Raw genomic sequence first — 19,978 nt, 5'->3', positions numbered from 1 at the left:
AAATGGAATGATTAACACGAATAAGTGTCCCTATAAGGCCATTAAAATGAGACTTGTGAATTATTTTCTCCTTACTTTATTGCCCAGGAACTGGCGAGGCAAGGTCCAGAAGGAGTCGAGGTTAAGGAAACGACGTGAGAGGTCGACAAGCTGGAACTCTTCCATCTCCGGGTTAATAAGGAGCTGAGTGGAGGAAAGAGGAGGAGTACCAGGCCTCGATGGGTAGGTAACGTTCACTCCTGGAATTGATAAGTTCAGATTTATTTTATGTTAGCTCTTGATGTTAGGAATAAAAGTTTGAAAGATATTTTAGCTGACAGTTTATTTGTTCTGTTAGCTTAAATCATACGCATATGCATTAAAAGCTTTTTTGCCTTTGAAGTTTTCCTCCTCTGTGAAACGCAGACTGATATGGTTGCGATAACGTCCAGTGCTCTTGCAATTTTTAGAGATTCCAGCGCAGAAGCAGGACAAACAGCGGCCATTCACGCTAAAGTGACCATCAGGACAGTTGCCTGGAAAGAACAAGTGGATATAACTTAAGTACACTTATCATATAGTTTCTAAGGTACATAACTTAATGTTTGTTGTTAAAACTGTAGTCACGTTGATGCTGGGCCCAAGGGATGTGTCCGTACCTGGGTTTGGATTTGAAATAAGAGTTAACACTCCATCTGGGATGCCAAACACCAAGCCTTTAGCATTAATGGCCTCGCATGTGTACGCCCCCTGATCTGACTCCTTCACATCACGAATAATGAGGGTCCCACGGCCATTATCACTGGTCACGGTAATCCTGAGAATAGAGAAATAAAGCACCATTGGAGAAAGACAAAGAGCTTTCCTTTATATCTGACTGTTACAGTCTTAAAAATCACTGTTACATAAAAATCCATCAATTTCAAATGTAATTGCCCAAACCGAACATGCAGTCGTCTACGCCTAGAGTGAACATTTCGAAACATCTGGAGCTGGAGTATACCACAAATATTTTGGTAATTACAATCATGGGCCTAAAGATGAAGAGTCAAAGCTGAAAAGATCAGCTACACTGTCAATAGCCTCCTCACCTGAAACTGTATCACAGAGGAAAATACCTTGACAGAGATTTTCAAATCTTCAGAGACTACTGCAGATGACTTCTAGCTTTTATCAGATAAAGAAATTTTGTTGGAAACAGACTGACTAAAAAATAACATCAACAAACTTCAATTCATAGATATTTTAGGCCATTTTGACTGATTTTTCTCTAAACTTTGAATTATCAGAGGTTAAGAGTTTCTGAATGTGTACACTAAATTAGGTTTGATTACGGACCTGATGAACAAAAATCATAGAGGTGGTGAGTTTCCTATCAAACCCACCTGTTGCTGGTAGGAATGTGTCCCCAGTTGAGTCTCCAGGTGATAATGGGTGTTGGCACTCCAACAGCTTGACAGGTGAATGTTACTGTGGCTCCCCGTGCAACCTGAACTGACTCTTCTGGGGGGCTTGTTACAGCAGGAGGGGCTGCGAGGAGTCAAAAAGGAAATAAACAAAAACTAAATGCACATTTACAAAACAGCTGGCATGTCACTGGAATTTGGCGAGTGAAGCTCATAAAGGCCGAGGAAGTCAAATTCTCTGCTATGGACAGACAATTTCCTTTTAGTTCAGGGATGGAGGGCTCACAAAAAGCTCTGTGTTTCACTGAATACATATGAAAAGAGCCTGTTTCACAGCAAATTAGGCAAAGTGTACAAAGGAGGCAATCTACAGAGTAGTGTCAGAGAAGTGATTTGCATGAAAATATGAAAGAAAGGAGTTGAATGTGTATGAGAATGAGTCTTTTAACAGGCAGATGTGGACAGGCACTGGAGTGAGACTTACTGCAGCCATACTCATCGGAGCGGTCTTCACAGTCTGGCTCTTCATCACACTGGTAACTAGCTGGGATACATTTGTTATCACTCAGGCATTCAAACTGCTCAGGAGCACACCTGTCATCAGGGCCCTTGGAGGCTGCAGTGATGACAAGATGAAAAGTAATAGCATATTTATATCCCTTCGCAACATAAACAGCAGCTTTGAATCAAGGTCAGAAAGGCTCATAGCAATTGCTTAGCACCAGCAAGCAATAAACTATCATTTTTAGCATTATGGGAAAGGTGCTACCCCACCTCTTGCCCTATGGTAGCTGGGATAGGCTCCTTACCCTGATATGGATGGATGGATGGATGGGTGGGAAAGGTGCTTTTTTACAGAGTCAAATAAGAAGATAAATAACACTATTTTTGGATTTAATATATGAACCTGAATGTGTTAATTGGCCTCACTTAACATAAAGAATGATAAAAGAAGGACACCTATCATGGATCTATCCTCCTATCCTTAATTAAATTATTTATTAATATGTACGCACAAAAAAACACTGATGGACTTTTTCTTCATCTAGGTCACATTCACAGTAAAGCGACTTATTCTCAGTGGCAATACATACATTTGTGGAAAGTTTCGGAGGCCTATGATTTGTTCCTTCTTTGTAAATGTGTGCTCATATTCACACGCAAGTATTTTCCTTTGCTTAACCAGTTCTGGGATATGGCGGTGGGGGGTGGAGCCTATCCCAGCTGTCATAGGGCAAGCAGCAGGGTACACACTGGAGAGGCCACCAATCTGTCCCAGGGCTAAACCATAGAGATAGAAAATCATTCACACCTACAGCTAGTTTAAAATAACCAATTAACCTAACCCCATGCATGTCTTTGGACTGTGGGAAGAAGCCTGAGTGTCTGGAAATAGCTCATGAAAATACAGGAGAAAATTCAAATGTCACACAAAACACCCCAGGTGGAATTTGAACCCAGAACCTAACCACTGCACTATCATGCCACCCACACTAGGATTTGAAATAATAAGATGACTTAACAAATCCAAAATTAGATTTAACATTGTTGTTTAAATTTAAGAGACGGACATCAGAGAGGTAAGGGAGCTTTACTTATTCCTTTAAGACAGATTTTTACTGTCTCACAAAAGAAATGGAGACTTACGACAGTCGGTTTCATCTGAGTTATCCTCACAGTCATTGTCTCCATCGCAGCGCCAAAGTTTGAGTGCACAGCGACCGTTTTTACACTTGAACTCATTGGGTTCACAGGGAGATGGAGTACCTGCAAAAAAGGCAAGAGGCTGATCAGGGATCATGAGCTGAGTGACTGTCTTCTGCTCGTCAAATACATTTCATTGCAATGTTGACCCTGTGCTAACTTGCATATGACAAATAAAACTGAAAACTGAAAAAGAATGTTGCTCTCTGGGACTGTTCACATGTACAGGGCTGCGTTACTCACCACATCTAAACTCGTCGCTTCCATCTGGGCAGTCCCGCTGACCGTCACAGATATAGTCACGAGGTATACACTCTCCAGTCTGACATGTAGCCTGATCCACTCTGCAGGGTCCACGTGGGCCGGGGGGATGCACTACCTTCGGGGTTGTATCGACTGTGGTGGCAGGGGTTGTGATGATCGGAATAATCGGCCCTATTGAGTGTGACACAAGTCTTTCATTAGGCCTATGCAAAAATGTACACAGGCGCTAATTACTGTCCCACACATCAAACAGCCATTATTCCAGCATATAACTGACCACGGTAAACTGCCAACCACTCACAATGAGGCCACTCACCACAATTGACCTCATCACTCATGTCTCTGCAGTCTTGTCGGTTGTCACACAGGTATTCCATTAGGATACATGTCCCATCACCACACCTGTGCTCATCTGGCATGCAGGGTCTCACACTGGGGGTTACTATTAGAGATGCAGAGGGGAAGCAGGGGGGAGGGGGATGTTGAAGGATCAAATGCAAGCACTGACTATGGTACAGCCAAAAAACTACCTAACGTCATATTAAAGCACAAATAACACAAAAGTTTTTAAAAAATTAAATTAAATTTTTTTTAAAAAATTCTCCTGGAACTCTACTGCAGTAAGAACAACTCAGAAGTGTTGAAAAAATAAACAAAATCTGAAAGGTTTGCGATAATTAAGGAGCTTTTCAAGAAGATTACAAGATTTTCATTAGTGTTTGTTTTCCGGTAACCATAAAATATACCATAAGTTCAAACCAACATGGCAGCTACACAATAAACACACATTAGACAGATTACATTAGACGGGCAAGACAACACTGGACAGACTAGACTGGAGAACACAAAAAAGAGACAGACACAAACTAAATGACAAAGAGTAGATTAGACATGGCTAGATGGATACAAAAAATAGAACAGACAAATTTGATACAAAATAAGAAATAAATACAAGACTGGACAAGAAAGGCTTAATAACGCGCAAATAAAGACTGGATTGAACAAACACTAAACAGGGATACAGTGAACACAGGCTGCAGATACTTTGTAAGAATAGATTGCACACACAGACACACAAAGACAGCAAAACGAGACAAACAGATGAATGACAATGCTGTCACCTGAATAAACAAATAAAAGATTAAGTTACCATTTAACTCTATTAGTTGCCATGTCTGTATAAAGAGTTTTGTGGAATTGGTGGGGAAAATAAAAAAAGCTGCATTCCTAATCACACTCATGCCATGCAAAGATACTTTATACTCATTGGGCACTACTGCACTTCAAAGACCAAACTCAGAAGTAGACTCAAAGTCTGCTTCACACTTCTGTGCTTCCATGCAAAACATTCCTCAGACAACAGGACTTATACACATCAAATTAAAGACACAAATGCTCAACTGTTCTTTCTAAATGCACTACAGTTTCTAACTCACCATGCAACAGGCATGGCAAAATACAAACCTGGGTCCGCTACATGCTCCACTGAATGCAAAGGTTCAGCTATAAACCAGAGGGAAATGTTAAGGTAACTGCCTACCCCTCCGGTAGATATTCATCTGCTGTAAGTATACAGCAAACTCTTGGGTAACAGTGGCACCTGTTTCAGTACTTCTTGAGGTCTTACCTACTCCAAGTCGTCTGAACTGGAAACCCTGGACTGATGTGCTGTAGGAAGCAATTGCTCCTTCCTTCACCACGTTGTACAGCACGCTGCGGATCTGTTCCTCATTGGTGTTGTCTTCAGAGCCCACATCTATTTCCACAAATACATCAACGCCATCCTCTCTTATCTCCTTTCTGCAAAGACCAAAAGAAGGCCCGCTGAGCCTACAGACTGTGTGGCATGCACTGCATATGTTAAACAATAAAGCTTGTTAAAAGCAAAGTTTCTCTTTGGCTGTCCTAGAAAGGACTTATTGCTCCTGTATTACTGACTGAATGTCTACAATGCTGCTGGCCTACTGGCCTTGAGTAATACGGAAAAACAAGAAGAAATATTACCTGGCAAGGTAAAAATATCCAGACAACAAAATAAAGCTACTTTAAGTGCCACAAATAAATATTTAAATAATATTGTGTATGTTCTTACTTAACAAGGATCACACTGACTGTCTGGACACCTGGAATCTTGTTGTACTCTGACTCGAGCTGTGGAGGAAAAATACATTTTTAGACACGCAGTCACACATTCTTAAATTAGCAAAGTCATAAATAAAATGTCTTTCACCTTATAAGGCAGTAACAGTCTTATCATACTGTACAAGAGCGCTATTTAGCACAGTTTATGAGAACAGGACATACCGTGTCCACCACTGCTTCAGAAAGCTCGACAAATTCACGAGAGAAGATTTCTTCGTATTCAGGACCGTAAACCAGGGAGGTGAAGTTGACAGAAGCTCTGTAATAAACTAGAAACACAAAGTGGGGAGAATTATCTGTTAGTTAAACTGCAAAGTAACAGACAAAACACCGCAGGCTCAGCATTAATATCCAACTATTGTCAGGTGTGCATGTTATAAGCTGCATTCAAGTCACTATAGTCACGGTCACTGTGAGGTGGGATACTGTTTTGAACTTCCTTTCCTCAGGAAAACCTCTGGTTAAATGTTTCAGAAGGTAAAAACTGAAAAGCACGACTGCGGCTTAAGTGAAAGCCACATACAAATTACAGCATCTATTTCTATATCTCGACTGTGTCTGTGGCCAACAACCGACACACACTGACACAGTCACACTCCTCCACATACTGAAAAATAACCATTAAATTGTACTATCAAGGCATATCGTTCCTTTTGTGCGTGCCATTCTGTGGGTCACAGACATGGAAATAAATAATCGAACATTTTTAAACATATTTAAATAGTGACAAATGATAGAAATGAGTTACAAACACACGTAATACTCGGGACATTCAATATAACAAGGCCAGAAGTTTGCATCAGATCTCCTGACTGAATGCTGATGATATCACAGACTTGGAAGGTCAGTAGGAGTAAAGTCAGCATCAATACTGTGCCAGCAGCTGCGGAGGAAGAAGAAGAAGATGATCCTCTGTGAATGACTCTAGAAGAAGGCCTCAACATTCCCTCCTCAAGTCATACATTTGTGAGGCAGGAAGGCTGGAGAGCAGTGTAAGGGGTCAGAGGATTACATCAATGGCCTACTTAGACTCCTTGTTCATGTAGTTCAGCAGCTAAAAACAGAACACTTTGCATTCAAATGTGTGGCAAACACAAGCTGCAGTTAAGTCGAGTTTTTATGCAATGCAAGCAAGTAGACATTTATTTAAATGAGGTTTTACAACGTTGAGAACATAACAAACATTCCTGCAGTGATACCATGCAAGGAGTTTAGGGATTTTCACATAGTTTAAGAAAGCTTCACGTTAAAAGGTGAGAGCATGCAGACTGAGATCCTGTAAACCATGTGCAATGTTTTCAGAAAATGATTCACAGTATTATTAATATATTTTACAACAATAGATTGCGATGATTACAGGAGAAACAAAAACAATAATGGCATCCAGATAGTTAACAACAAAATTCTGTAGAAGCATACAGCACGGCAATTGTTCTTCACTTGTGGTAGATTATAGGAGTCACACTGTAAAATAATAGCTTTTGCCAGTACTTCACTGTAATTTAACGGGGAAATTAGCTGCATTAAAGGCTTTTGAAACATTCTCAAATTGTTGATATACCCTCTTGTACAAAACAACTATAATGTGCGACTCGTTTTGAGGAAAATATTCGCTGTAATATTATGATTACAATGTCACAGGCTTAGCCATGAAACTTAAAATAGCCTGCGCCTGCGGGGTGCCCCATTCTCACACTCCTGCCAACACTTTGTTAGGATGGGCTTGCCAACCTCTGATTTTAGGCTGGTAGTGTGGATTTAGGGAGGAAGTCAATATTTGTACTGTTTCTTGCAGTGAGATGCTACTTGCCGTGCCAAAAGCAAAGAGTCATGTTCTAAGTAGGCATCTGCTCAGCCTCTAGTTAGAAACATACATGCCCAAATATGCATAAAACAATAAATCTGCTCACATACACACCTACTGTGTGCAGCCGCTATACACAGTCTTGGTGTATATAATTTTCTTCACCCTTTCCTTGTTCTTTGGATAATTGCATATCACCAGACATTCACACTGACAGCAGATATACATCATGCTTAACAGGAGCTACCTAATTAAAAGTTATAGATTTCGTGTCTCACATAAAGGCTGTGTGGTCACTGTGTTAAAAAGCTTTCCTCTCTTTACGCCGCTAAGTCCCATTTTCTTTCTACACACCGGTGGTACAACAAGACGTCCAACTCCTGGCGAGAAAAGCACCTTTTATGTCAAAGTAAACTGAGCATTGCCTAAGAAAACAGTAAGGGGAACAAGTAAGAACAGAACTGCAGGCTTTAGCACAACCTGGTGTGCTCGCTTTTCAGACTGCTACTATTAGATTTATAGGACCAATTGTTAGGCCTGAATATGGTCTCAGAAAACAAGCAACATCAAAGTTGCTCATCAAAGTGCCTCTTTTGACCCATATATAATCTAATCACTTGAGTGGGTACTTGCAGCCAGGTCAACAGTGGCTTGAAGCCCCATTTCTTTCTGAGCTTGCCGCAAAAAACAGAAGAATGGGACTGCCTGAGATCCTTTGATTAGCGCACCGAGTTGTGCCATACTGCTAACGAGGGCCTCTTTCACTCCAAGAGCTCCCGTGGGCAACTTACTGCTTTCAGCAAGGGGAAAATCCCCTTTGCCAAGCGCCCCCACCATCAAAGGTGATGAAACTGTGAGAACAGATGTGACGAGTGGGAGAGAGAAAAAAAGTGTGGAAAAGTAGCATTCCATACTCTTAATTCATAAACTTATTTGGCGATTAAAGCTGTTCAGTAGAACTGTGGCAGCTTTGTGCAATGGGCCCCTCTGACACTTAGAGGGCTATGCAGAAGACAAAGACTTGATTGAGCAATGAGCCCAGCCTGGCCTTTAAACCCCAGCCACACTGGGTTTGACCTTCAACCCCCGAGGCTGCGCACAGCACCAGTCAAGCCATTTCCAAAACATGTGGGGGAGAGCCAGATTCTATAAGAAAAAGGCCCAAACCACAATGCTCTAATAACTCCAACAAAGATCTTTAGTAACTCCCCTACATGGGATTTTGCTCTCTCTCATCTCAATCTCCTCCTTATTTTTTCTGCCTGTATTTTCATTTGCCAGCTGTCTCTTTCTCATCTTAACTCCTGTAGACACAACCGCTGCGACTTAACCCCTTCGCTGGTAACAAGCCAAAAACTCTGTTTCCAAGTCCATTTATTGCCCTGTGGGGAAATCTAGGGACTTAATTCTGGCTTCATTATTAAGCTCTCCCCATCCTGCTCATCCACAGCTTGCAATGTAGAGATCAAAAGCACCACTGTATATAAAAAAGCTCATTTTCATCTTTGTGTTGTAGTTATTTAGTATAAGATCTGGTTTGTTGCATTGGAGTTGAACCACCAACATGAGGCTGATACTTCAAAAAGCAATTTTAAAATGAAAGCATGGAGTACATTTTGCAAGTGTCATGGTAACGTCATTTCAAAGACATTTTTAGCTAGAAATGGAAATGTTGTCACTCTGTTACATGATGGAAAAAGCATATAATTTTCCATAGCATCGGAAATCATTGGGAAACGCCTGTAAGACATTTGGAAAAACAAACCAGCTGGACTCAGACACTACATGCCCCAGCTGAGTCTTGTTATAAGGAATGTTATCTGAGAGTGTGTTTGGAAAAGACCATGCATAACTGAATAGAACAGGTGAAAGCAGAGTGTGCCAAAGACAAGAAACAAGAGAAAAACAAAGTGTTAAGAAAGAGGTGCTTCAGGACTTACTTTGCTCTTGCTCACTTGGGCTCTGTATGTTCCTCAGATATGAAGAATCCAACCAATGTGCTATAGCAAGAAATGAAGTGCAAGCAGCAGAGAGCAAGCAATAGTGGGAAAAGACGTGGCGGGGAGGTCAGCACGGCACAAACATGAGCCAGAGGTCAAAGATCAACCAAGGAAAGCAACACAAGAACAAGGGAAACAAATGAAGTTAGCCAGGCAGGTGCAGAGAGGTTAAAGTTTCAGGAAAGTTAGACAGGAAAACAGATGCAGGGAGAGAGAAAACAGAGAGAGATAATAAGTAGGAGAAATGAAAAGAGAAAAAGTTGTAGTAACAGAAACAGGAAATCAAGAAGAGCCACTATGATTACGTGAAACAGACATATTACAGTGGCAGCAGAACAAAAAATCTAAAAAATCCCAACATAGTTTCATGAGAAGCTGGAAATGTCACCATCGATTTGCTGTCATCAACAGTCCCACTAATCATTACCATCTAAATGTTGTGGATACTGCTTCATGGGACACAGGCTGCAGGAGGCCTGTGGTTTTATTAACCAGTGTCTGCCAGGAAACACACAAGGATATCTCCTTACATGACAGTGACGAGGAGAAAAGGTGAGGGGCCATAACTTTAGACATACCTCTTCCTCAGTCTTTCAACACAAAGAGAATACTTTACAAACAAAGTGCACACTTCCACATCCTGCTCGTCACATCTCAGCTGTCTGACACATACATCCACCCTGGCACTGCAGTAATGCAGGGAGGAGCTGTTTCCTGTTTTCCTTTTTAAATGGAAGAACTGAGCACCATTAAAAGAGTTTTAACTGGTTTTACCCTAAGTTCTCTCCACTGCCATGGGCAACAATGACCACGTTCTTTTTCGTGGTGACTCATTCATTCTTCCACTGCTTGCAGCATGCTATGAAATGTCAAGTGAGGAGGCCTTTTGGTTGTTTCAAGAAAGAGATCCAAGTACAAAGGTTGATTTACAAAGCATTTACAGGATCTATTCACTATCTTGTAAACAAAAGTGCCATGAAAATGTATTAAAATGCTCCACACTAGCACTTTATACTAAAAAGAGTGATTTTTTTATGCTCCTCTCCAGATAAATATGAGTCCACTCCATAAACTTCAACAAACAGTAGTAAACAAGATCTCCTTCATAATTGAGTGAGTATACTGGATCCAGCTGTTGTACAGCTGCACATGCGAAAACCATGTGGGTTCTGACACACGTTACTGTAGTTGTGGCATATATTTTAGAAGAAGGCAGAGTTTACAAAAACAAAAGAACTGTGTAAAGATTTTTGTCTGGCTTGCAGCAGGACTGCAAGCCAGACAAAGCATTTCGTCAAGTCTAAAAGGCCCAGCCAGGAAACAATTGAGAGAAAACATGCCCTACCCAAATGATATGAGGTCTGCCACAAGAATAGTGACCCAAACTAATTTAAGGCTAATGAAGCATTTGCTACTTCAAAGTCTGCTGATCTGCTGTGATCACTGTCAGAAACAGAAAGAGAGTGGAAGCCAGAGAGGAGGAGGTAACAGATTTGTTAATACTCTCTGCTCTGTTATGGGTTGATCGGGCTGAGGTCACTTAGTGAGGCAGTGCTCACTGTGAAAGAGGCTGGATAGAGAGATGTTTGAAAATACAACAAACTAAAGGAATCTTTTACCCAACAGCAGAAAAATAAAGTATGTATATTGCTCAAAATAATTAAGAGAACACTCAATCTTCATAGTATAACTTGAAGTCAGTTACACTTCAGGGACATCAATGTGTCCAGTTACGAAGCATAAACAATGTGAATCCATTTCACTCACTCTGAAGCAAATGAATGTGACAACAGGTGCAATGGAGAGGAAACAACAAGACAACTACATCCATTTTCTTCCGCTTATCCAATTCAGGGTCATGGGCAAGACAATCCCTAAAAAGGGAATGGTTTTGTACGTGGTGGCCACAGACCATTGCTCTCTCCTTATCCCTCTAGACTGATTTTTGTATACTTTATCTTTTTGTTAGTGTCCTTTACACCACTGAGACACAGTCTTAAGAGTGTGGAGGAGATGCTTGAAGATGGATACACAAAGTGCAATGGACAGGGGCGTAGAATGGCATCAATGCAGCAGAAGGACAGTATCGGCTTCTTTGGGGCAGGGGGCAGCAGGAGCACCGTCAGGACCCTAGAAAATGACCTTTAGCAAGCTATTGATCTGCATGTTTCTGACCAAACTAGTAATCGAGAGCATCAGAAACAGACTCTGTGACACGAGGTCTCCGTATCCTTTAGTGTTTAGTCCAGCACCACAAAGCTTGACTGACGATCGGGATAGTGAACAGAAGAATGCTAGGTCTTCCACTGGGACTCTGTTTATTTCAAAGATGAGAACAGGTTCATGCTGAGCACATGTGACAGGTAAAAAAGAGTCTGGAGATTTCGGCAACATCATCCTGCATGACTAGTTTGGCAGTGGGTCAGTAATGGTCTGGCAAGGAATATCCTTGGAGGGTCAAACTTCTGCTAGGTACAAGAATGAAATCCTCAGAATCATTGTCAGATCTTCTGGGCCCCATGTTCCTCCTGGTACAGCCTCATGTGACCAGAGTGTGCAGGCAATGCTTGGATCAAGCAAATATTTTTGAATCCAAATGAGAACCTCTGGGGCACTGTGTAACTAGTGCCACAGACTGTCCAGCGGCTCACTGATGCCCCAGGCAGGCATATGGGGTAATACACTCAGTAGAGTGTGTCTCATGTCAAGCTCCATTATCTTGTGGTTTAAAATTTTAACTTTGATTGAATCCAGCCAGAATACATTATTTTGGCCTCCACTGACCTTTGTTACACCAGTTTATGTGGTTTCCCTCTGTTTTGGGGGGCCAGTGGATGTACATGAATTGTCAGCAACAGAAGAAAAACTAGTTAAGAACTTAATGAGTCCCGGGAGTGGTATTATTTGATATAGATACTCTCTAGGGTGCAACCAGGAAGCCACTAATCAACTGTGGAGCTTTATCCGAATAAACTCATATCGGGGAAAACCACAGGACAATTGAATACCCAGCCAATAACCACTTTAATTCAGTATTTGGTCTGCAGCACAATTAAACATTTTGCTAGCACAAGTGTAAGTTATTCATTTATGATGTATCGTAACTGATTTTTAAGCTCATCAAAATGCACAGAGATATAAAGTACAAGTCCTTCCTGGAGAGAGGAAAAAGAAAATCACTCCAGCAGTCAGATATGCTCTCTTTGAAAGAAACCCTAAAAATCTCTTTCCTAAAGGGGAGTGGCACAAGCCAGCTCTCCAAGGCAACTCATTTGTTATTGGTACAACAGAGTGTAGGATCACAGGGCTAGGTGCAGTAATAGAGCTCAAGTTAGTGACTAAGACCATTCAGCAGGAGTCTTTCAGAACTATGCCCACCCAAAATGAATTGTACACAGTCAGAGTGACAAGCTTCTATGAATGGATAGAAGCTTTTATCACTGATTGAGGCAAGTAGGTAAGACAAAGGTTCGTCCAAACGTGTCGTTTAACACTACAGCACCGACGTTCTTTTGCTCCTACAACTGTCCTGTCCACAATAACATTCTGTTTCAAGTGCGTGACCTCCTTGTAGAGCTCCAGCAGTACAACAACAAAGATCTCAGCAAAATAACTGCAGCTGCCAGCGTTTGTCCCTCTGTGTAAGTGCCCAAGAGGCTCCGTGTAACTGACACACTCTTGCAAGCACACACACAGGCAGTGCCACTGAGACACACATACCAGCTGACCATGAAAAAGCATGTAACTGAGTGGGTGGCCTGGCACTGCTCAGGCCAAACTGACAAGACAAGCTACATTACCCTGATGTATTGTCCACTAATGGTGCAACATCTGCTCAATTTGACAGATAACGGAGGAATCCAAACCTATGTCATGTTTTTTCAGTAAGCGCTCAGTAGTAAATGATTAGAAGCAAAGCCAGGTGAGGCTACACAGGAATGCAGTACCCTGTCTGTGAGTCTCCCTCTACTCACATCAGCGTCAACAGTATACACACACACATGCACACACACACAAATCCCAGCATGTAGATCGAACTCCAATGACAGGTGAGTCCTTGTCTAGCGTATTTAAACAATGGATGAGAGAGCTAGTTTAGACAGCAGCGTTAGATATTGATGTATAGCAATCTCAGCACGACAATAGCTAGAAGCCATCTGAGTTTCTCAGGACTGAGATGCTGTTTATCATGTTTACACTGACATATCTTTTCACCACTTGCACTAACAAAACATTAGTGAGCCACAAAGAAAAAGAATGACAGCTAGTAGGATTGTTGACACAGTGACTTTGACATGTATTGCTTATCTCTTCTATTTTTAATATGTGGTTGCCTTTTCCTTTTTTTTGCACAGCAAAAGATAAAAAAATATTATATAATTTCTGAGTAAATCTCAAGACTTCTTTAAAAGGAGGCTACTTGGACAAATACAATACACTATGATACTGACATGTTCCTGAACCATTGCAATGAGAAATGTACTTAATGGGACATATTAAGGCTGAAGTTGGTCTACTATGGGACTGCACTGGGACCTACATTAAATGCCTTCCACTTGCATTTGTGGAAAGCATAAGGTGGAAAAAGCACACCTCCCTTCCTTTTCATGCGCATACATGGAAAGTTGTGGAGGTGTGGAGAGTAAGACTACAGCATAGTAGAAAACAGGAACAAGATACAACAGACACTGATAAAGTTTTTAAAAAAGGAGCTGAGGCGGAGGTGGGTTGTAGCTGGACTTCTCTGAGAAGTCAGAAATTAATCATGCATAATATTCAACTACTAATAACAAATGTTATTTGTTATTTGGCATTTTAATAAAAAAAAAAATAGTCCATCCATCTATTCTCTTCATCTTCTCCTTGTCAGGGTCGTGGGGGAGGGATGGAGCCTATCCCAGCTATCATAGGGCGAGAGGCAGGGCACACTTTGGTCGCCAGTGTGTTGCAGGGCTAACACAGAGAGGCCAACCATTCACACTTACATTCACAAATATGGGCAATTTAGAATTACCAATAAACCCAACCCCACTAATTGCATGTCTTTGGACTGTGGGAGGATGCCAGAGTACCTGGAGAGAATAAGAGAACATGCAAACTCCACACAGGTGGAGTGGAACTCAGGCAACAGTGATAACCTCCGTGGTGCTCCAAACAATGTGCTTTACTATTTTTTCTTGGATAACAACAACTTACATACATATTTACAACAACACAGTTGTGAATTAACCACTAAAAAAATCATGAAAATATATTTTGCTTATAACTAGTACTGTTAAGCTGGGGCATAAACCTTATTTTTAGTAATGGTTAATTACCTTTATTTATTTATATAGAAAAAGAAGTGGTCTGCCATGTGTTTTTCACCCTGGTCTAAGTATATTCAAAAAAAATAATTCTCAAGCTTTTTACCCAAAATAAACACTGTGAAGAGCGCAACCCCAGCGGCCTTTCGCCAATTACTACACTATTACAAGCAAGTGGCCTGGTAACCTTTGTTTCCTTATGTCCTAAACAAAGTGGCCAATATCCTTAGAACACTGGGAATGACTGTAATGGAGCCTGTGGAACAAGGAAAGGCTCTCACAGAGCAGATAAGCTGGATTTACCTCCTCAGAGTCCCAAAGAAATCTCTTTGGGACTCTGAGTTTAGAGGTCAAGATGAAAGGTTAGGAGGACATGGGACACAGTTTCCATATCTCTGGAAAAGATTGCAGACTATGATTAAGAGGGAGACAAAGAGCAACAATACACAGAAGACGGTTCACAATAGCTCTTGTTTAAGAGCAGTTTCAATTCCAGATATTTGCAGGGATTCATTGTACATGTCTGAGACAAAGGGAAATGGGAATTCCTTAACCATCAGCAAACAGCCACACAACAGGATACAAAGCATAATGGGGGCATCTGTACCACCAGCGTCTTGCCATTTACAGAAGTGGAGGGGGAAGGAAGGCACGGGCTTGGGTGAATTGTCTGGACAGCCCACAGGACAGAGACACTCAGCAAAGTATTCAGGATTCAGCACAGGAAACAGAATTTCCTTCCCAAGGCAGATTTACTCAGATCTATATATGGCGCTAGTCTGACTACACTAATCTTACCACCACGGTCATACTGGGGAGAATGCAAATGTGTCCAGGCACCTTTGAGATAAGACAATATAATTGAGAAAGCACCACATAATCTGAACGTTCTTTTCAACAGCTATATTAAAAGAAAATTGACCTCTTTGTGAAAACAAAAGCAAGGAAGTTTATGGAACCAGAGTACTTGAGACTGTTCTTGACTCATTCACGCTGAAAATGTTAACACACACAAATGGAAATATATTTTCTCATCCTGTGCTGTGAACAGAACACTGATTTCCTTTGTCTTTTATGACTTATAGATATTTTTTCTCTCACGAATCTGTCTGCCATTCTCATTATAAGAGCAGCTCAGCGTGCTGCAGAAGGCTGGAGAACAACTTAGGCTGAAATAAGCGGCAAACTGTGTTTATGGGGTAAAAATACATCCCCTTTAACTATGTCTCAATCAGTCAACGCTAAACAAATACTGAAGGTTGAGTCAAAAAGTGATTCAACAGTCAGTTAAGCCTTGCTAGTCTAATCTGCCGCTATCACATGATGTCAACACCACACACATTAATGCTAGCCGTGTTAAAATATCCTCTGGCACCTTTAACTGGCCTAGATTCTGTGAGGCTTCACAGAATTGCTATTTCTGTGAGTGAAGCACATGATGCTCTTATGCTAGCTTGCTACCAAAACAATTATTGTGCCCTGATGTAATCAGCTCCATGAATTTGTCAATTGCAAGTCTCTGGCACCAAGGGCAACCTAAGAAGTAACAGCTATGTTTGCTTTGGCTTATTATAGCCAACGCCTATATAACTTTGGCTATAACAAGCTAAAGAGTTAAACCTGCATTCTCCCCAATGACCAGTAAGGGGCGAGTCCACTGATTGCAAAAAATACTCATTATGTATCAAAGTCTTTTGGAAATGACCTTTTGGTTCACTGGCTCTTCATATGGAATCTACTTTTGAATCTATGGTATTACTGAATACAATTTAATGTTCATTTCATAGATTGTGGTCCTCATTACAGTCAAACAGGATGATAAGTTATGGTATGCTTTAGGGCCACAGCCATACTACTAACCCAAATCAAAATGGCTGAAGTTATGGCAGCAAATTTCTATCCTTTATATATAGTCTATGTAGATCTAAAGACTTCAGCTAATTGAGTGCATGTGAGAACTAAAATTAAAAGAACTTTAACCTATTAGCTCCCTAGTACTAAGTACCTGTGATTTCCGATTGCATGCAATTTCCTAGTGGATTCAGGGAGTGTCATGTTTGCACATGCGTACATGCAGTCAGCAGTCATTACTAAACCAGAGTACTTACTTAGAGTAATCTAAAGTGAGAAATGGCAACTTTGGACAATGCTTGGGCCTAACTCATTGCTGTCACAAAATAGAGTGTTAACACTATAATTATGGAAAATATAATTAAAGCACAATCATATAGGATGCCATCGATCAGTGAAGTTTCATGGTGAACTATAAATCAAAACCTGAGCAATCGATATCTACGATGCGATTCCAGTTATCCTTTGACGTCGAGCATTGATTTTGCTGCAACATCAGAGCTCAGCAGTTAAATGCACTATGTTACTAGTTAATACTCTTAAGGCATCCTTTGTGGCTAACTCTGAGTAGCATGCACGCATGTTCAGTGAAAAGGTCAGGTAACAGTAATTCTTAGTTATTTTGCTGTCTGCAATGAAAAGCAACCCAGGGATTGTAAAAACTATAAAACACGGACCAAGAACAGCGGCACACGTAAACTTTAGGTATGATTAAAGAGTCAGACCATCATGCAAAGTTTATTATGGTTTCTGCATTATTTTTTTCTGAAACTATGTGCAGTGATATAGTGTGTTCCTTGAACAGAATACAAGTCTGAATAAAAATAATGGGGTAGAGGTGCTTTCCCGCAGTTTTTATTGTTCATTGGGCGTTTATGTATCTTATTGTGCTGTCACCTCCGCCAGTGGTTAAAAGGATGAAAGAGGAGATGTTTATGTCTCAAAGATAAAGCCAAGGCCCTGTGTTATGACCAGAGTCTGGCAAGCTGGCGAGGAGGGAGGAGAGGGTGTAGAAGGATGTGGAGGTATCATCACTCAGGCACCGACAGACATTATGCACAAGTGTGCATGCACAAACGCACACACGCTGTTACTGGTGCACGTCAGAGTCGCAGATGGGGGAGCTTTAGAGGGCTGAGTGATCCACCGCATGTAAACAAAATCTGTCAGAGTGAATTGTTTGATCCACAAGATTGTCTGTTCACTTACTTGTGCTATCAGGCCACGGTGTGCTTCCATAGTCCTCTCCACTGGGCTGGTCTTTGGAATGAGAGAAACAGAAGTATAGGTCAATGTGCTGATTTGCGGTGAGGAAAACATTCAATTATATTTAAAGTAGTGCACCAAATCTGCTGGAGATCTATATTCCCCTTAAACAGTCGGAATCTCGCAAGTCAATATAAGACGAATCTCTGAACAAATATTTACCAATTTTCCGTTTTGGCGTGGGTTAACAATCTTAAGAATTTATATTGAAAGCATAAGTGGTGTGAATTAAGAGCAGCTGTTGCTTTGTGGTTATGCAGCTTTTACCAAACCCACCTCCTGACGCTTCATCAGCTGCAAAGTCCTCATCATCGTCCAGTAAACTCTGAGATCCCAGGATAGTTTTTTCTGCCTCCAAATCTTCTGGCAGAGGAACCTCTCCCCATACCTTGGAGGCCTGTGTCACCTGCAGTAAACACAGAGAGATTAATAAGGGTTGAAGTCTCTTGGGAAAAGGGTTACACCCAGTGCTATACATGAGCTCTGGAATTGTGCAGAGAAAACAAAAGCTGGAATGGGAAATGGGGCATTGTGATCTGTTTACTTTAATCTTTCATTATCTCTTTTAACAGCATGCAAATAAAAGTTCACGACATCCAAGTTCTATTTTTTTTTTCAGTCCACTTGCTTAAATTCAAAACATGGCATTTACGGTTTTTCCTCATGTAAATGTTAATGCTACAGAAATTCACAGCTGACTCCACATCCAACAACCAGCATAGGAATACCTGCATAAGTTCACAGGCACACACACAAATAAAACTTATTTCCGAAAGCCAGAAAAAGCAGCTGAAGTTCAGATCAGAATGAAACTAATCTGTTAAAGTATCCTTTACACTCTGTTCTCCAGGCTAAAAATATATGCCACATACCACAACTAGTCCTTCAAAACTGACTCAGGAGACTGACTCAGGAATCAGGAAATAGTCAATCAATAAACCATCATGTGCCCTCTAGCACCTCTAACCAAAACCTTTCTTTTTGATAAAGTGTTAAGTGGTAAGGGCTGGATCAGGTGACCCTGAATCCTTCCTTAGTTATGTTGTGATAGGTCTAGGCTGCTGAGGGCTTCCCATGATGCACATGAGTATTTTTTCTTGGCCATCTGCCGGTCGCAGCAGATGGCCACCCCTCCCTTAGCTTGGTTACACCAGAGGTTCCTGTTAAATGGGAGTTTTTCCTTTCGACTTTTGCCAAAGTGCTTGCTCATAGGGAGTTATCTGAATGTTGTCCTTTTTCTGTTTTATTGTAGGCTCTTTACCTTACAATGTGAGGTGCCTTGAGGCAACTATTGTTGTGATTTGGCTATATAAATAAAATGGAATTGAACTGAAACATCAAAAAGTCATAAAATGTCAGCTCAAAAAGGAAAAGTGGCTTTTGATCCTGTTTACCACAATTTGCCATGTTAGTGAGGCAAATTAGCATTAATGTATTGCTTCACGCTGTGCCTGTTCTCCTGCTGTATTGCTCATAATCTAAAGATTTATTAAATATGGAACTTGATAAAGTGTTAGTACATTCACCTCAAGGGAGATTTGGATACCCAGTCCATATCAGAATACATTCCACGTGACCTTTTCCTCAATTATTAAACTACAGACTACCAGCCTCAGGAAGTGCAAATTCTTTTGCAATATTCTCTTTATTGCATGACAACATACACATACAAAATCAAAATCATGTAGCCAGAACAACGTCCTCCTGCAGGACACGTGACAGACACATCAGACACCTCACTGAGAAGACACAAAGCTTTTCCAGCCATTCCCATATCTGATCATCTTGATAAAGTTTACTATGGCGGCCTGACTGGAGCACAGTGTGGGTTTATTATCTCTGCTCTCAGCATCTCAGCATGCAGACTGCCCAGACGCTGGCTATAAGTTTAGATACGACTCTGGCAGGATGCCACCTCTGGCATTTCCAGTAGGCATGGCACGCCAGTTCCTATTTCCACCCAACTCTGTCATGGTAGTTTTCCCATTTGAATGGATCCAGCTAATAAATAACTAGATCTATCCCCCCAAATCCTCTCTCCCCTGACTGAACACCCTTACAACAACAATCCCGGGCCATTTTCAAAAGCAAACTGCTGACTAACCAAATTCTTTTCAGTGATGCCGACCAGCCAACCATTGGTGTGATCATCTCCCGCTTCCCACTCCCTTGGGATGGTGTATGATCTGGACATGCTGGATGCCATTTGGGTGGAAAAAAAACCCCTGAACAAACTTACAGACGGCTGCATATTCA

The 19,978-nt window shown here is 41.2% G+C and overlaps 1 protein-coding gene across 13 annotated transcripts in view; it reads right to left on the bottom strand.

Annotated features, from left to right (window-relative positions):
- hspg2 (heparan sulfate proteoglycan 2) overlaps window positions 1–19,978 on the bottom strand; it is a 102,283-nt gene that overhangs the window by 49,628 nt on the left and 32,677 nt on the right. For 11 of the 13 annotated variants that reach the window (XM_025901611.1, XM_025901615.1, XM_025901616.1 and 8 more), the window contains exons 2-16: window positions 17,999–18,128; window positions 17,666–17,716; window positions 9,240–9,299; window positions 5,658–5,764; window positions 5,446–5,504; window positions 4,981–5,153; window positions 4,818–4,856; window positions 3,670–3,795; window positions 3,333–3,524; window positions 3,033–3,152; window positions 1,870–2,001; window positions 1,365–1,509; window positions 639–796; window positions 375–515; window positions 76–239 (exon numbers count right to left, since the gene is read on the bottom strand). In XM_025901611.1, the coding sequence (XP_025757396.1) occupies window positions 76–239; window positions 375–515; window positions 639–796; window positions 1,365–1,509; window positions 1,870–2,001; window positions 3,033–3,152; window positions 3,333–3,524; window positions 3,670–3,795; window positions 4,818–4,856; window positions 4,981–5,153; window positions 5,446–5,504; window positions 5,658–5,764; window positions 9,240–9,299; window positions 17,666–17,716; window positions 17,999–18,128 (1,797 nt within the window). The remainder of the gene's footprint in view (window positions 1–75; window positions 240–374; window positions 516–638; window positions 797–1,364; window positions 1,510–1,869; window positions 2,002–3,032; window positions 3,153–3,332; window positions 3,525–3,669; window positions 3,796–4,817; window positions 4,857–4,980; window positions 5,154–5,445; window positions 5,505–5,657; window positions 5,765–9,239; window positions 9,300–17,665; window positions 17,717–17,998; window positions 18,129–19,978) is intronic. The other 2 variants (XM_025901614.1, XM_025901617.1) reach the window with 2 other exon arrangements.

This window comes from Oreochromis niloticus, linkage group LG20, assembly GCF_001858045.2.
Source record: "Oreochromis niloticus isolate F11D_XX linkage group LG20, O_niloticus_UMD_NMBU, whole genome shotgun sequence".
Lineage (NCBI taxonomy): Eukaryota > Metazoa > Chordata > Actinopteri > Cichliformes > Cichlidae > Oreochromis > Oreochromis niloticus.
The sequence above is the reverse complement of the archived record's forward strand: the minus strand, read 5'-3'. Positions and strand labels throughout refer to the sequence as shown.